Raw genomic sequence first — 18,121 nt, forward strand, 5'->3', positions numbered from 1 at the left:
GAGTGGTCTGGATCACGCATAGATTTGCAAAAGTTTTTAACAGCCACGTTTAGGGTTGCACATTTTGGGGAATATTCAGAGGTGGAAACTTTCTGTGGGAATTAATCGAAATATATGCAAATTAATATTAATACCATTTAAATGTAGATGTTTTTTTGCATTGGTTATATTTACCATATCATATGGAGACAAACATAAACCTTTTACCTTATCATAAGTAGACATAATTGCAAATGATTAAATCCTTCCAATAGAAATACAAAAAAACTATTTAGTTTCGAATTGAGCTTTAATTAAATGAGTTGACTCTTCACATGGGATGATTTCACTGAACAACAAAAGAAATGGAATATTGAATGATCCCCAATGATCCATTGCATCTCCCAAAAACGTTTTCAACATACATCTGTAAAATGATAGTCTAGAAACTAAAGCTTTGGTTGTCTTCCTCTCAGGCTTGCATGTCTTCTCCCTGGACCTCCTCAATGTCCACCTCTTGAACATTAGAGTCTGAGGCCTCATCTTCACTGTCACTTTCTAACCTTGTTGAGAATGGCTCATTGTCAGGCTCAAAAAGCCTCAAATTTGCCCAGATGGCCACCAATTTTTCAACTCTTGTATTGGTCAGGTAGTTGCGTGCTCTGGTGTGTACAGTTGAAGTTGGAAGTTTACATACACTTAGGTTGGAGTCATTAAAACTCATTTTTCAACCACTCCACAAGTTTCTTGTTAACAAACTATCGTTTTGGAAAGTCGCTTAGGACATCTACTTTGTGCATAACACAAGTGATTTTTCCAACAATTGTTTAGAGACAGATTATTTCACTTATAATTCACTATATCACAATTCCAGTGGGTCAGAAGTTTACATACACTAAGTTCACTGTGCCTTTAAACAGCTTGGAAAATTCCAGAAAATGATGTCATGGCTTTAGAAGCTTCTGATAGGCTAATTGTCATCATTTGAGTCAATTGGAGGTGTACCTGTGGATGTATTTCAAGGCCTACCTTCAAACTCAGTGCCTCTTTGCTTGGCATCATGGGAAAATCAAAAGAAATCAGCTAAGACCTCAGGAAAAAAAACTGTAGACCTCTACAAGTCTGGTTCATCGTTGGGAGTTTACTGTGTGTAAACTTCTGACCCACTGGAATTGTGATACAGTGAATTATAAGTGAAACAATCTGTTTGTAAACAATTGTTGGAAAAATTACTTGTGTCATGCAAAAAGTAGATGTCCTAACCGACTTGCCAAAACTATAGTTTAACAAGAAATGTGTGATGTGTTTGAAAAACGAGTTTTAATGACTCCAACCTAAGTTTATGTAAACTTCCGACTTCAACTGTATATATATATATTTGTAATTATGACAATTACAACAATACTAATTTTAACTTAATATAATACATAAATACAATCTGTTTAGTCTCAAATAAATAATGAAACATGCTCAATTTGGTTTAAATAATGCAAAAACACAGTGTTGGAGAAGGAAGTAAAAGTGCAATATGTACCATATAAAAAAAGCTAACGTTTAAGTTCCTTACTCAGAACATGAGAACATATGAAAGCTGGTGGTTCAATATTCCCAGATCTTCAATATTCCCAGTTACGAAGTTTTAGGTTGTAGTTATTATAGGAATGTTGACGCGTCGACTATTTCTTTCTATACCATTTGTATTTCATAGAACTATTGGATGTTCTAATAGACACTTTAGTATTGCCAGCCTAATCTCAGCAGTTGATAGGCTTGAAGTCATAAACAGCGCTGTGAAGCAAGCATTGCTTAGAAGTGCTGGCAAACGCAGTAAAGTTTGAATGAATGCTTACGATCCTTCTGCCGACTACCATCGCTCAGTCAGACTGCTCTGTCAAATCATAGACTTAATTATAACATAATAAACACAGAAATACGAGCCATTGGTCATTAATATGGTCAAATCCGGAAACTATAATTTAGAATACATAACGTTTATTCTTTCCGTGAAATACGGAACTGTTCCATATTTTATCGAACGGGTGGCAACCCTAAGTCTAAATATTGCTGTTACATTGCACAACCTTCAATGTTATGTCATAATTATGTAAAATTCTGGCAAATTAGTTCGCAACGAGCCAGGCGGCCCAAACTGTTGCATATACCCTGACTCTCTGTGTGCAATGAACGTAAGAGAAGTGACACTATTTCCCTAGTTAATATTGCCTGCTAACATGAATTTCTTTTAACTAAATATGTAGTTTAAAAAATATATACTTCTGTCTATTGATTTTAAGAAAGGCATTGATGTTTATGGTTAGGTACAATCGTGCAACAATTGTGCTTTTTTTCACAAATGCACTTTTGTTAAATCATCCCCCGTTTGGCGACGATTCGATGATAAATTAATAGGCACCACATTGATTATATGCAACGCGGGACAAGCTAGTTAACCTAGTAATATCATCAACCATGTGTAGTTAACTAGTGATTATGTGAAGATTGATTGTTTTCTATAAGATACATTTAATGCTAGCTAGCAATTTACCTTGGCTCCTTGCTGCACTCGCGTAACAGGTGGTCAGCCTGCCACGCAGTTTCCTCGTGAAATGCAATGTAATCGGCCATAGTCGGCGTCCAAAAATTCTGATTACTGATTATGAAAACTTGAAATCGGCCCTAATTAATCGACCGATGCTGATTAATCGGTCGGTCAACCTCTAGTTGCAATTCTATTGAATTGGGGATTGTTGAACCAAAATATGCCACAAGACCTAGAATTGCCTCATGTGTATCCCACAAAAAAGGTTCACTGTTATAAGCAAACTTTTTTTTATGAATTTAAGCAAAATTCCCGGGCTTAACTTCCCATGGAACTTTTTCTGAAAATTTCCTGGAAAGTTTCCGGATTTTTACCGAAAAGTTACTAACGAAGGCTCTGGGAAACACCTTCGGTACTAAATATACATCATACGAAGGTTCTAACGATGATCTTAACGCCACAAAGGCTCTGGGAGATGAGGCCCTGGTGAAGAGTAGTGCACTGTATAGGGAATAGGGTGCCATTTGGGACATGGACAATGGCTACACAACACAACTTTGTCATGATGTGGAGGCATGTAGGCTACCTCCCAGTCTCTCGTTCTCCTCAGGTCATTGTTACAGTATCTGTTTCCTTCTTTCTTCTGTACCCAACTCTAAAGGACCACAAGCCTCTTGGACTAGAATGGCCCTCCATGTGAAAGCATTTGAGAAGACTTTCTATTAGGAAGAGGAAGAGAGGAGGAGAATTTGAGAGAGAAGAGAGTAGAGTGGCAGAGAATCCTTCTTCTGTTAATAAAGCTATGCAAATATCTGTCATCATATAGCCTAGGGAAAATATGACATCCAATATGCATCCAAGTAGGTCAGTCAGAATCTTCTTAGAGTGCACAATACTCAACTTTATCAAATCTTTATCAAAGCATCACTCAAGTGGATCAATAATCTAAGTGAATAACCTTGATAATGATGATTTGTGGTTGCATGTAAAGACTTATGAGGCATAAGATATGCATCAGGTTGGGCCAATATCAATCCAGTGACGATATATGTAGGCCCCTAACACACTGTCATTCCAATGACAGTATTATGTAAGCCTGTGATAGCAATCACTACAAATGAAGTGCTATTGAACTTTCTCACCCTCGTCAAAGTAGAACATACATTAAGTGGCAGCCAGTGGGAGGCACTAGCCGACAGAGCCGTAGGGAGTTCTTCCATGTTTGCGCCATTGAACATTAAATTGATCAATTCATGACAAGTATTTTGGATTCTAATTCTTTAACTCTCTAAATATATGGCTTGACAGCATTAGAAACAAAACGTGGCTAAGTCCCAATTCTCTACCCTTCTCCCGAAGTGTGCAATTGCACAGTTTCTCACATGGATTTGACAATAGTGGAAACTCCCTGCAGCCAATGCTTACACCAAATCCATGCTTTTAAATCAGTGACGGGGAGTGTGCAAGTGCACATTTCTGGAAAAGAGTGGAGAATCGGGACGTAGCCATAGTGACACAGGAGACGAGCATTAGGCCCCCAACAGCATAGCAATTCACTCAATCAGGACCATATTTAGCATTAGAGTACATTAGCCTACAGTCACAATACACTCCAAATATTCTGGGTCATGTCTTTCTATGCTGCTGCTCGAACAAAATGAAATGCCTCTCCTCTGTAGCTTATTCTGCTGTGTAATGGCTGAGAGTGTTTTCTGTCTGAGGATAGGGTGTCTGGCTAATTAAGGGAGGGATGGGTGAATGGATAGATAGGTGAGTAGATATGTAGAAATACTTAATTCTATTACAATCAAGTAACACATTTGGGAACAAGTTTTCTTTTATATAACTGGTCAGTTTAAGGCTGTTTCCTTTGAAAACTGCTGTATACAGTGCCTTCGGAATGTATTCAGACCATTGACTTTTTTCCCCATTTTCTTACGTTACAGCATGAGTTTAAAATGGATTAAATCATGTTTTCCCCTCATCAGTCTACACACAATGCACCATAATGTGAAAGCAAAAGACAGGTTTTGGGAAATTGTTGCTAATAAAAAAAAATGTAAATATCACATTTACATAAGTATTCAGACCCTTTACTCAGTACTTTGTTGAAGCACCTTTGGCAGCGATTACAGCATTGAGTCTTCTTGGGTATGACGCTACAAGCTTGGCACACCTGTATTTGGGGAGTTTCTACCATTCTTCACTGCACGCTGCCCTAACCCATCTGGACAAGAGGAATACCTATGTAAGAATGCTGTTCATCGACTACAGCTCAGCATTTAACACCATAGTACCCTCCAAACTCGTCATTAAGCTCGAGACCCTGGGTCTCAACCCCGCCCTGTGCAACTGGGTCCTGGACTTCCTGACGGGCCGCCCCCAGGTGGTGAGGGTAGGTAACAACATCTCCACCCCGCTGATCCTCAACACTGGGGCCCCACAAGGGTGCGTTCTCAGCCCTCTCCTGTACTCCCTGCTCACTCATGACTGCGTGGCCATGCACGCCTCCAACTCAATCATCAAGTTTGCAGATGACACTACAGTGGTAGGCTTGATTACCAACAACGACGAGACGGCCTACAGGGAGGCGGTGAGGGCCCTCGGAGTGTGGTGTCAGGAAAATAACCTCACACTCAATGTCAACAAAACAAAGGAGATGATCGTGGACTTCAGGAAACAGTAGAGGGAGCAGCCCCCTATCCACATCAACGGGACACTAATGGAGAAGGTGGAAAGTTTTAAGTTCCTCGGCGTACACATCACAGACAAACTGAAATGGTCCACCCACACAGACAGCGTGGTGAAGAAGGCGCAGCAGGGCCTCTTCAACCTCAGGAGGCTGAAGACATTCGGCTTGTCACCAAAAACACTCGCAAACTTTTACAGATGCACAATTGAGAGCATCCTGTCGGGCTGTATCGCCGCCTGGTACGGCAACTGCTCCGCCCACAACCGTAAGGCTCTCCAGAGGGTAGTGAGGTCTGCACAACGGATCACCGGGGGCAAACTACCTGCCCTCCAGGACACCTACACCACCAGATGTCACAGGAAGGCCAAAAAGATCATCAAGGACAACAACCACCCGAGCCACTGCCTGTTCACCCCGCTATCATCCAGAAGGCGAGGTCAGTACAGGTGCATCAAAGCGGGACCGAGAGACTGAAAAACAGCTTCTATCAAGGCCATCAGTCTGTTAAACAGCCATTACTAACATTGAGCGGCTGCTGCCAACATACTGACTCATCTCTAGCCACTTTAATAATGAACAAATTGATGTAATAAATGTATCACTAGCCACTTTAAACAATGACACATGAAATAATGTTTACATACCCTACATTACTCATCTCATATGTATATACTGTACTCTATACCATCTACTGCACCTTGCCTATGCCATTCGGCCATCGCTCATTCATATATTTTTATGTACATATTCTTATTCATTCCTTTACCCTTGTGTGTGTATAAGGTAGATGTTGTGAAATTGGTAGGTTAGATTACTTGTTAGATATTACTGCGTGGTCGGAACTAGAAGCACAAGCATTTCGCTACACTCGCATTAACATCTGCTAACCATGTGTATGTGACAAATAAAACCTGATTTGATTTGAGATCCTCTCAAGCTCTGTCAGGTTGGATGGGGAGAGTTGCTGCACAGTTATTTTCAGGTTTCTCCAGAGATGTTTGATCCGGTTCAAGTCCGGGCTCTGGCGGGGCCACTCAAGGACATTCAGAGACTTGTCCTGAAGCATTTACATTACATTTACATTTAAGTCATTTAGCAGACGCTCTTATCCAGAGCGACTTACAAATTGGTGCATTCACCTTATGATATCCAGTGGAACAACCACTTTACAATAGTACATCTAAATCTTTTAAGGGGGGGGGTTAGAAGGATTACTTTATCCTATCCCAGGTATTCCTTAAAGAGGTGGGGTTTCAGGTGTCTCCGGAAGGTGGTGATTGACTCCGCTGTCCTGGTGTCGTGAGGGAGCTTGTTCCACCATTGGGGTGCCAGAGCAGCGAACAGTTTGGACTGGGCTGAGCGGGAACCGTGCTTCCTCAGAGGTAGGGGGGCCAGCAGGCCAGAGGTGGATGAACGCAGTGCCCTTGTTTGGGTGTAGGGCCTGATCAGAGCCTGAAGGTATGGAGGTGCCGTTCCCCTCACTGCTCCGTAGGCAAGCACCATGGTCTTGTAGCGGATGCGAGCTTCCAGTGTGCGGGGTGACGTGAGAGAACTTGGGAAGGTTGAACACCAGACGGGCTGCGGCGTTCTTGATGAGTTGTAGGGGTTTAATGACACAGGCAGGGAGCCCAGCCAACAGCGAGTTGCAGTAATCCAGACGGGAGATGACAAGTGCCTGGATTAGGACCTGCGTCGCTTCCTGTGTGAGGCAGGGTCGTACTCTGCGAATGTTGTAGAGCATGAACCTACAGGATCGGGTCACCGCCTTGATGTTAGTGGAGAACGACAGGGTGTTGTCCAGGATCACGCCAAGGTTCTTAGCACTCTGGGAGGAGGACACAAGGGAGTTGTCAACCGTGATGGCGAGATCATGGAACGGGCAGTCCTTCCCCGGGAGGAAGAGCATCTCCGTCTTGCCGAGGTTCAGCTTGAGGTGGTGATCCGTCATCCACACTGATATGTCTGCCAGACATGCAGAGATGCGATTCGCCGCCTGGTTATCAGAAGGGGGAAAGGAGAAGATTAATTGTGTGTCGTCTGCATAGCAATGATAGGAGAGACCATGTGAGGATATGACAGAGCCAAGTGACTTGGTGTATAGCGAGAATAGGAGAGGGCCTAGAACAGAGCCCTGGGGGACACCAGTGGTGAGAGCGCGTGGTGCGGAGACAGATTCTCGCCACGCCACCTGGTAGGAGCGACCTGTCAGGTAGGACGCAATCCAAGCGTGGGCCGCGCCGGAGATGCCCAACTCGGAGAGGGTGGAGAGGAGGATCTGATGGTTCACAGTATCAAAGGCAGCAGATAGGTCTAGATGGATGAGAGCAGAGGAGAGAGAGAGAGTTAGCTTTAGCAGTGCGGAGAGCCTCCGTGACACAGAGAAGAGCAGTCTCAGTTGAATGCCCAGTCTTGAAACCTGACTGATTAGGATCAAGAAGGTCATTCTGAGAGAGATAGCAGGAGAGCTGGCCAAGGACAGCACGTTCAAGAGTTTTGGAGAGAAAAGAAAGAAGGGATACTGGTCTGTAGTTGTTGACATGGGAGGGATCGAGTGTAGGTTTTTTCAGAAGGGGTGCAACTCTCGCTCTCTTGAAGACGGAAGGGACGTAGCCAGCGGTCAAGGATGAGTTGATGAGCGAGGTGAGGTAGGGGAGAAGGTCTCCGGAAATGGTCTGGAGAAGAGAGGAGGGGATAGGGTCAAGTGGGCAGGTTGTTGGGCGGCCGGCCGTCACAAGGCGCGAGATTTCATCTGGAGAGAGAGGGGAGAAAGAGGTCAAAGCACAGGGTAGGGCAGTGTGAGCAGGACCAGCGGTGTCGTTTGACTTTGCAAACGAGGATTGGATATCGTCAACCTTCTTTTCAAAATGGTTGACGAAGTCATCCGCAGAGAGGGAGGAGGGGGGGGAGGGGGAGGAGGATTCAGGAGGGAAGCCACTCCTACGTTGTCTTGGCTGTGTGCTTCGGGTCGTTGTCCTGTTGGAAGGTGAACCTTCGACCCAGTCTGAGGTTCCGAGCGCTCTGGATCAGGTTTCCATCAAGGATATCTCTATACTTTGCTCCGTTCATCTTTCCCTCAATCCTGATTAATCTCCCAGTCCCTGCCGCTGAACATCATCACTACAGCATGATGCTGCCACCACCATGCTTCACCGTAGGGATGGTGCCAGGTTTCCTCCAGCTGTGACGCTTGGCATTCAGGCCAAAGAGTTCAATCATGGTTTCATCAGACCAGAGAATCTTGTTTATCATGGTCTGAGAGTCCTTTAGGTGCCTTTCTCCCATCTCCACAGAGGAACTCTGGAGATCATCAGTGACCATTGGGTTCTTGGTCACGTCCCTGGCCAAGGCCCTTCTCCCCAATTGCTCAGTTTCGCTGGGGGGCCAGCTCTAGGAAGAGTCTTGGTGGTTCCAAACTTCATCTATTTAAGAATGATGGAAGTCACTGTTCTTGAGGACCTTCAATGCTGCAGAATTGTTTTGGTACCCTTCCTCATATCTATGCCTCGACACAATCCTGTCTCGGAGCTCTACGGACAATTCCTTCAACCTAATTGCTTGGATTTTGCTCTGACATGAACTGTTGACTGTGGGACGTTATATAGACAGGTATGTGCCTTTCCAAATCATGTCCAATCAATTGGATTTACCACAGGTGGACTCCAATCAAGTTGTAGAAACATCTCAAGGATGATCAGTGGAAACAGGTTGCACCTGAGCTCAATTTTGAGTCTCATAGCAAAGGGTCTGAATACTTATGTAAATATGGTATTTCTGATTTTGCTTTGTCATGATGGGGTGTTGTGTGTAGATTGCTGAGGATTTATTTTTGAAATCCATTTTAGAATAAGGCTATAACGTAATAAAGTGTGGAAAAAGTAAAGGGGTCTGAATACTTTCCGAAGGGAATGAGTGTGTTATGGAAGGAATATGATGTGAGAGGTAGTGGCAGGCAGCCACGGTTCAGGCTCAGGCCGTGAGACTGCATCGTGATGATGCCCCAGTCCGTCTGAGTCACAGCCACATGAAAGAGTGTCTCAAATACGTCTCTTTATAGTGTACTACCTTTGACCAGGGCCCATAGGGTATAGGGTGCCATTTGGGACGTAGATGAATACTGTAGGGAGGGATGAACCCTCCACAATGCGTCCTGCCATCATTCCCTACAGCTCACTTTCTCTCTTCTTTTTCTCCGCCCTTCCCCTCCTTCCCTTCTTTCTGTCTCTGCTTCCCTACACACGTTTCCTCTTTCACTCCCCTGCCCGCTCCACTTTTCATCATATTCATCTCTCTTCCGATGACCCAATTCCCTCCTTTCCCTCCATCCTGCATCCTCTGTCCCCTACACTTCATCCCTCCAATATATCGCCTCACCCCCTCTCTCCTCCCCCCTCCCTCCCTCTCTCCCCTCTCAGGGCTACCTGTTCATCTCGGTGCTGGTGAACAGCAACAGCGAGCTGATCCGCCTCATCAACAACGCCATCAAGAACGACCTGTCTAGCCGCAACCCCACCTTCATGTGCCTGGCCCTGCACTGCATCGCCAACGTGGGCAGCCGTGAGATGGCCGAGGCTTTTGCTGGAGAGATCCCACGCATTCTGGTGGCCGGGTAAGAATGGAGAGGGAGGAGTAATGATGGAGAAGGGGAGAGGGAGAGAGCAATTAGTCAGTCAAATTGTATTCTTATAGGCCTTTTTACAACAACATTTTCCAAAGGGAGAGGTTGGGAAGAGAAGGATGGATGGATGAAGGGAAGGGAGGGTGAGGAGAACGGAGCAGGAAATGGAAGAAAGGGGAGGGGGACTGAGGACATGATTTTCTTTGTATTAATATGCTATAACAGCATGATTAGACAAAATCTGCGGTACAGACAATATCTTTCCACGACCCGAGTTGTTGGAGACTGGTAGTCCTTTATAGTGAGCATTGTGTTTGTGATGTGATTGCCAGGGACACCATGGACAGTGTGAAGCAGTCTGCTGCCCTGTGTCTTCTGCGTCTGTACAAGGCCTCCCCAGACCTGGTTCTGATGGGGGAGTGGACCTCCCGGGTGGTGCACCTCCTCAACGACCAGCACATGGTGAGAGACAGGCCGTACATTTTTGCTCTAGCCCAACACTAGCAAACCTGGGGTGTATTCACTAGGAAGCCAACAGTAAAAACGGGGAGCGACTAAACTGAATTGTCTAATTAGAAACATTTGCTTTCGTTGCAAAATGTTTGCTTTCGTTGTAATACGTTTTCCATTGCAAAGCAGTTTGTTACACTAAGGAATACACCCCTGATTTATCAGGTATGCTAGTGCATTTATGTTCCAGGCCAATAGGTGGCGCTAGCTAGCTCTGTTACAATATCCACACTAGTCTAGAATACCACTCTTAGGCTGTGTTTACATTCAGCCCAATTCAGATGTTTCCCCCCCACTAATTACTCTTTTTAGCAATCACACCAGATCTTTTTCAGAGCTTATCTGATTGGTCAAAAGACAAATTGCTGAAAGAAAGAGTAGACTTGGGCTTCCTGTCTAAACGCAGCCAAAGTAACTTAACGTAAAGTAAATGCCTGAAAATAGATGCCTCAGATACTGGTCTTGATGAGAAGAGAAAAAAAACTGTTCAAGCAATACAGTAAATGTGGAGGAGGAGTTAAGATGGAGTGTCGCCTTGTTAATGTCCAAAAGCTGATGTTGAACGCAACAGGCTCCCTTCCATTTCGCCTAAAAACTGTATGCATCCGGTTGCTGGTATGGATGTTGGAACCTTACTACTGACTTCATTGAGACTGTAAGGTTGAAGTTTATGCCGTTTAGGTGTTACTGTTGTTTCTGATGATGAGCGTGTGTCTCTCTCTCTCTCTTTCGCAGGGTGTTGTCACGGCAGCCATCTCCCTCATCACCTGTCTCAGCTCGAAGAACCCAGATGAGTTCAAAACCTGTGTGTCCCTGGCTGTTTCTCGTCTGAGCAGGGTGTGTGTGCGCGTGTATGTGCGCACGTGTTCATGTATACCTATAAAATCATGCATGTCAGTCCAGCGATCCATTCTCCCTTTGCCTCACTGTCTCTATCGCCAGGATTTCAACCCATCTCCCTTTCTCCTTCTCCAGATTGTGTCGTCGGCCTCCACTGACCTGCAGGACTACACCTACTACTTTGTCCCGGCCCCCTGGCTGTCCTGTAAACTGCTGCGCCTGCTGCAGTGCTACCCCCCGCCAGAGGATGGCGCTGTGAAGGGCCGCTTGGTGGAGTGTCTGGAGACCATCCTGAACAAGGCCCAGGAACCGCCCAAGTCCAAAAAGGTTCAGCACTCCAACGCCAAGAACGCCATCCTGTTCGAGGCCATCTCACTCATCATCCACTACGACAGGTGAGGAAGCGGTCTGTCACTCTAGGTGTCTTTCTTCATCTTCTCGCTCTGTCTTTTTCCTGTATCTCTTTTTCTCTCTCTTTCAGTAGCTCTCTCTCTCTGTGTATATTTCTTCTTTCATTCTCTCTCTCTCTCTCTCTCTCTCTCTGTTTCTCTCTTTCTCACATATACACTGAACAAAAATATAAACGCAACATGTAACAATTTCAAAGGTTTTACTGACTTAAAGTTCATGTAAGGAAACTAGAAAATTGAAATAAATTCATTAGGCCCTAATCTAAGGATTTCACATGACTGGGAATACAGATATGCATCTGCTGGTCACAGATACCTTAAAAAAAAAAAAAAAAAAGTAGGGGCGTGGATCGGAAAACCAGTCCGTATCTGGTGTGGCCACCATTTGCCTCATGCAGCGCGGCACATCTCCTTCGCGTACAGTTGATCAGGCTGTTGATTGTGGCCTGTGGAATGTTGTCCCACTGCTCTTCAATGACTGTGCGAAGTTGTTGTATCTTGGCGGGAACTGGAACACGCTGTTGTACACGTCTACCCAGAGCATCCCAAATATGCTCAATGGGTGACGTATGAGTATGCAGGCCATGGAAGAACTGGGATATTTTCAGCTTCCAGGAATTGTGTACAGATCCTTGCGACGTGGGGATGTGCATTATCATGCTGAAACATGAGGTGATGGCAGTGGATGAATGGCACAACAATGGGCCTCAGGTTCATGTCATGGTATCTCTGTGTATTCAAATTGCCATCGATAAAATGCCATCGTGTTCGTTGTCCGTAGCTTATGCCTGCCCATACCACAACCCCACCGCCACCATGGGGCACTCTGTTCACAACCTTTATATCGCCCACACGACGCCGTAGACACTGTCCTCCATCTGCCCGTTACAGTTGAAAACGGGATTCTTCTGTAAAGAAGACACTTCCCCAACGTGCCAGTGGCCATCAAAGGAGCATTTGCCCACTTCCCTGAGACTGTTTCTGACAGTTTGTGCAGAAATTCTTTGTTTGTGCAAACCCACAGTTTCATCAGCTGTCCAGGTGGCTGGTCTTGGATGATCCAGCAAGTGAAGAATCTGGATGTGGAGGTCCTGGGCTGGCGTGGTTACACGTGGTCTGTGGTTGTGAGGCCGGTTGGACGTACTGCCAAATTGTCTAAAATGATGTTGGAGGCGGCTTATGGTAGAGAAATGTACATTAAACTCTCTGTCAACAGCTCTTGTGGATATTCCTATATATGTATATGTGTGTATGTATATGTATATATGTGTGTGTGTGTATATATATGTATGTGTGTATATGTATGTGTATATCTGTGTGTGTGTGTGTGTATGTATGTATGTATTTTTTATTTATTTCACCTTTATTTAACCAGGTAGGCCAGTTGTTCTCAAGTTCTCATTTACATCTGCGACCTGGCCAAGATAAATCAAAGCGGTGCGATTAAAACAACAGAGTTACACATGGGATAAACAAACGTACAGTAATAACACAATAGAAAAAGTCTATGTACAGTGTGTGCAAATGTAAGATTAGGGAGGTAAGGCAATAAATAAGCCATAGAGGTGAAATAATTACAATTTAGGATTAACACTGGAGTGATAGATGTGCAGATGATGATTTACAAGTAGAGATACTGGGGTGCAAAAGAGCAACAACAAAAAATAACATGGGGATGAGGTAGTTGGGTGTGCTATTGACAGATGGGCTGTGTACATGTACAGTGATCGGTAAGCTGCTCTGACAGCTGATGCTTAAAGTTGGAGAGGGAGATATGTCTCCAGCTTCAGTGATTTTTGCAATTGGTTCCAGTCATTGGCAGCAGAGAACTGGAAAGAAAGGTAGCCAAAGAGGTGTTGGCTTTGGGGATCACCAGTGAGATACACCTGCTGGAGTTGCGTTCTACGGGTGGGCATTGCTATGGTGACCAGTGAGCTAAGATAAGGCGGGGCTTTACCTAGCAAAGACCTATAGATGACCTGGAGCCAGTGGGTTTGGCGACGAATATGTAGCGAGGGCCAGCCAACGAGAGCATATAGGTCGCAGTGGTGGGTAGTATATGGGGCTTTGGTGACAAAACGGATGGCACTGTGATAGACTGCATCCAGTTTATTGGGTAGAGTGTTGGAGGCTATTTTGTAAATGACATCGCCGAAGTCAAGGATCGGTAGGATAGTCAGTTTAACGAGTGTGTTTGGCAGCATGAGTGAAGGAGGTTTTGTTGCGAAATTGGAAGCCGATTCTAGATTTAATTTTGGATTGGAGATGCTTAATGTGAGTCTGGAAAGAGAGTTTACAGTCTAACCAGACACCTAGGTATTTGTAGTTGTCCACATATTCTAAGTCAGAACCGTCCAGAGCAGTGATGCTAGTCAGGCGGGCGGGTGCGGGCAGCAATCTGTTGAAGAGTATGCATTTAGTTTTACTAGCATTTAAAAGCAGTTGGAGGCCACGGAGGGAGTGTTGTATGGCATCGAATCTCGTTTGGAGGTTTGTTAACAGTGTCCAAAGAAGGGCCAGATGTATACTGAATGATGTCGTCTGCGTGGAGGTGGATCAGAGAATCACCAGCAGCAAGAGCAACATCATTGATATATACAGAGAAAAGGGTCGGCCCGAGGATTGAACCCTGTGGCACCCCCATAGAGTCTGCCAGAGGTCCGGACAACAGGGCCTCCGATTTGACACTGAACTCCATCTGAGAAGTAGTTGGTGAACCAGGCGAGGCAGTCATTTGAGAAGCCAAGGCTATTGAGTCTGCCGATAAGAATGCGGTGATTGACAGAGTCGAAAGCCTTGGCCAGGTCAATGAAGACGGCTGCACAGTGCTGTCTTTTATCGATGGCGATTATGATATTGTTTAGGACCTTGAGCGTAGCTGAGGTGCACCCATGACCAGCTCGGAAACCAGATTGCATAGTGGAGAAGGTACGGTGGGATTCGAAATGGTCGGTGATCTGTTTGTTAACTTGGCTTTTGAAGATTTTCAAAAAGCAGGGCAGGATGGCTATAGGTTTATAACAGTTTGGGTCTAGAGTCTCCCCCCTTTGAATTGGGGGATGAACCCGACAGCTTTCCAATCTTTGGGGATCTCAGACGATACGAAAGAGAGGTTGAACAGGCTAGTAAGAGGGGTTGCAACAATTTTGGCAGATACTTTTAGAAAGAGACGGTCCAGATTGTCTAGTCCAGATTGTCTAGCCCAGCTGATTTGTAGGGATCCAGATTTTGCAGCTCTTTCAGAACATCAGCAGTCTGGATTTGGGTGAAGAAGTAGCCGGGGGGGGGGGTTTGGTAAAGTTTCTGCAGGGGGTGCAGAGCTGTTGGCCGGGGTAGGGGTGGCCAGGTGGAAAGCATGGCCAGCCGTAGAAAAATGCTTATTGAAATGATCGATTATTGTAGATTTATCGGTGGTGACAGTGTTTACCAGCCGCAGTGCAGTGGGCAGCTGGGAGGAGGTGCTCTTATTCTCCATGGACTTTACAGTGTCCCAAAACTTTTTGGAATTAGAGCTACAGGATGCAAATTTTTGTTTGAAAAAGCTTGCCTTAGCTTTCCTAACTGACTGTGTATATTGGCTCCTGACTTCACTGAAAACTTGCATATCGCGGTGGCTATTCGATGCTAATGCAGTACGCCACAGGATGTTTTTGTGCTGGTGATGGGCAGTCAAGTCTGGGGTGAACCATATTTGTTCTTAGTTTTATATTTTTTTAATGGGGTGGCCTTCCTTATTTAAAATGGTGAGGAAAGCACCAGGCATCCTCTACTGACGGGATGAGGTCAATATCCTTCCAGGATACCCGGGCCAGGTCGATTTAGAAAGTGTTTTAGGGAGCGTTTGACAGTGGTGAGGGGTGGTTGTTTGACCGCGGACCCATTACGGACGCAGGCAATGAGGCAGTGATAGCTGAGATCCTGGTTGAAGACAGCAGAGGTGTATTTAGAGGGCAAGTTGGTCAGGATGATATCTATGAGGGTGCCCATGGTTACGGATTTAGAGTTGTACCTGGTAGGTTCCTTGATAATTCATGTGAGATTGAGGGCATCAAGCTTAGTTTGTAGGACGGCCGAGGTGTTAAGTGTATCCCAGTTTAGGTCACCTAACAGTATGAACTCTGAAGATAGATGGGGGGCAATCAATTCACATATGGTGTCCAGCGCACAGCTGGGGGCTGAGGGGGGTCTATAACAAGCGGCAACGGTTAGAGACTTATTTCTGGAAAGGTGTTTTTTTTTTAAAAGTAGAAGCTCAAATTGTTTTGGCACAGACCTGGATAGTATGACAGAACTCTGCAGGCTATCTCTGCAGTAGATTGCAACACCGCCCCCTTTGGCAGTTCTATCTTGTTGGAAAATGTTGTATTTGGGGATTGAAATTTCAGAATTTTTGGTGGCCTTCCTAAGCCACTTCCTAAGGCAGGATTCAGACACGGCTAGGACATCAGGGTTGGCGGAGGGTGCTAAATCAGTGAATAAAACAAACTTAGGGAGGAGGCTTCTGCTATTAACATGCATGAAACCAAGGCTTTTACAGTTACAGAAGTCAACAAATAAGAGCACCTTGGGAATAGGTGTGGTGCTGGGGGCAACAGGGCCTTGGTTAACCTCTACATTACCAGAGGAACAGAGGAGGATTAGGATAAGGGTACGGCTGAAGGCTATCAGAACTGGTTAGCTGATTCCTGACTCCAATTAGCTTTTGGAGAAGTCATTAGCCTAAGGGTTCACATACTTTTTCCAACCTACACTGTGAGTGTTTAAATGATGTATTTGATATAGACAAGCAAAATACAATACTTTGTATGTTATTAGTTTAAGCACATTATGTTTGTCTATTGTTGTAACTTAGATGAAGATCAGATCAAATTTGATGACCAATTTATGCAGAAATCCAAGTAATTTCAAAGGGTTCATATACTTTTTCTTGCCACTAGTTATTCTCTCTGCAAGGCAATCAAACAAGCTAAACGTCAGTATAGAGACAAAGTGGAATCGCAATTCAACGGCTCAGACACGAGACGTATGTGGCAGGGACTACAGACAGGGTCTACAGACAATCACGGACTACAAAAGGGAAACCAGCCACGTCACTGAGACCGACGTCTTGTTTCCGGACAAGCTAAACACATTCTTCACAATCTTTGAGGATAACACAGTGCCACCGACGCGGCCCACTACCAAGGACTGTGGGCTCTCCTTCTCCGTGGCCGACATGAGTAAAACATGTAAAAGTGTTAACCCTCGCAAGGCTGCTGGCCCAGATGGCATTCAAAGCCGCGTCCTCAGAGCTTGCGCAGACTAGCTGGCTGGTGTGTTTACAGGCATATTCAATCTCTCCCTATCCCAGTCTGCTGTCCCCACATGCTTCAAGATGGCCACCATTGTTCCTGTATCCAAGAAGGTAAAGGTAACTGTGCTTAATGACTATTGCCCCATAGCACTCACCTCTGTCATCATGAAGTGCTTTGAGACTAGTCAAGGATCATATCAACTACCTTACTGCCACCCTAGACCCTCTTCAATTTGCTTACCGCCCCAATAGATCCAGAGAGAATGCAATCGCCATCACTCTGTACACTGCCTTATCCCATCTGGACAAGAGAAATACCTATGTAAGAATGCTGTTCATTGAGTATAGCTCAGCATTCAACACCATAGTATCCTCCAAGCTCATCATTAAGCTCGAGGCCCTGGGTCTGAACCCCGCCCTGTGCAACTGGGTCTTGGACTTCCTGACGGGCCACCCCCGGATGGTGAAGGTAGGAAACAACACCTCCACTTCGCTGATCCTCACAACACAGGGGCCCCACAAGGGTGCGTGCTCAGCCCCCTCCTGTACTATTTGTTCACCCATGACTGCGTGGCCAAACACGCCTCCAACTCAATCATCAAGTTTGCAGACGTCAACAGTAGTAAGCTTGATTACCAACGATGACGAGACAGCCTACAGGGAGGAGGTGAGGGCTCTGGGAGTGTGGTGCCTGGAAAACAACCTCTCAATCAACGTCAACAATACAAATGAGATGATTGTGGACTTCAGGAAACAGCCGAGGGTGCACCCCTCTATCTACATCGACGGGACGGCAGTGGAGAAGGTGGAAAACTTCAAATTCCTTGGTGTACACATCACTGACAAACTGAAATGGACCACCCACACAGACAGTGTGGTGAAGAAGGCACAACAGAGCCTCTTCAACCTCAGGAGGCTAAAGAAATTTGGCTTGTCTCCTAAAAACCCTCACCAACTTTTACAGATGCACAATTGAAAGCATCCTGTCAGGCTGTATCACCGCCTGGTACGGCAACTGCACCGCCCACAACCGTAAGGCTCTCCAGAGGGTGGTTCGGTCTGCCCAATGCATTTCCGGTGCAAACTACCCACCCTCCAGGACACCTACAGCACCCAATGTCACAGGAAGGCCAAAAAAGATCATCAAGGGCAAGAACCACCCGAGCCACTGTCTGTTCACCCCACTATCATCCAGAAGGCGAGGTAAGTACAGGTGCGTCAAAGCCGGGACCAAGAGACTGAA

The 18,121-nt window shown here is 45.4% G+C and overlaps 1 protein-coding gene across 1 annotated transcript in view; it reads left to right on the forward strand.

Moving 5' to 3' along the window:
* ap2a1 (adaptor related protein complex 2 subunit alpha 1) overlaps positions 1-18,121 on the forward strand; it is a 61,646-nt gene that overhangs the window by 17,807 nt on the left and 25,718 nt on the right. The window contains exons 3-6 of the mRNA XM_029727035.1: positions 9,623-9,816; positions 10,158-10,287; positions 11,071-11,172; positions 11,311-11,570. Of these exons, the coding sequence (XP_029582895.1) occupies positions 9,623-9,816; positions 10,158-10,287; positions 11,071-11,172; positions 11,311-11,570 (686 nt within the window). The remainder of the gene's footprint in view (positions 1-9,622; positions 9,817-10,157; positions 10,288-11,070; positions 11,173-11,310; positions 11,571-18,121) is intronic.

This window comes from Salmo trutta, chromosome 32 (genome assembly GCF_901001165.1).
Source record: "Salmo trutta chromosome 32, fSalTru1.1, whole genome shotgun sequence".
NCBI classification, from domain to species: Eukaryota; Metazoa; Chordata; class Actinopteri; order Salmoniformes; family Salmonidae; genus Salmo; species Salmo trutta.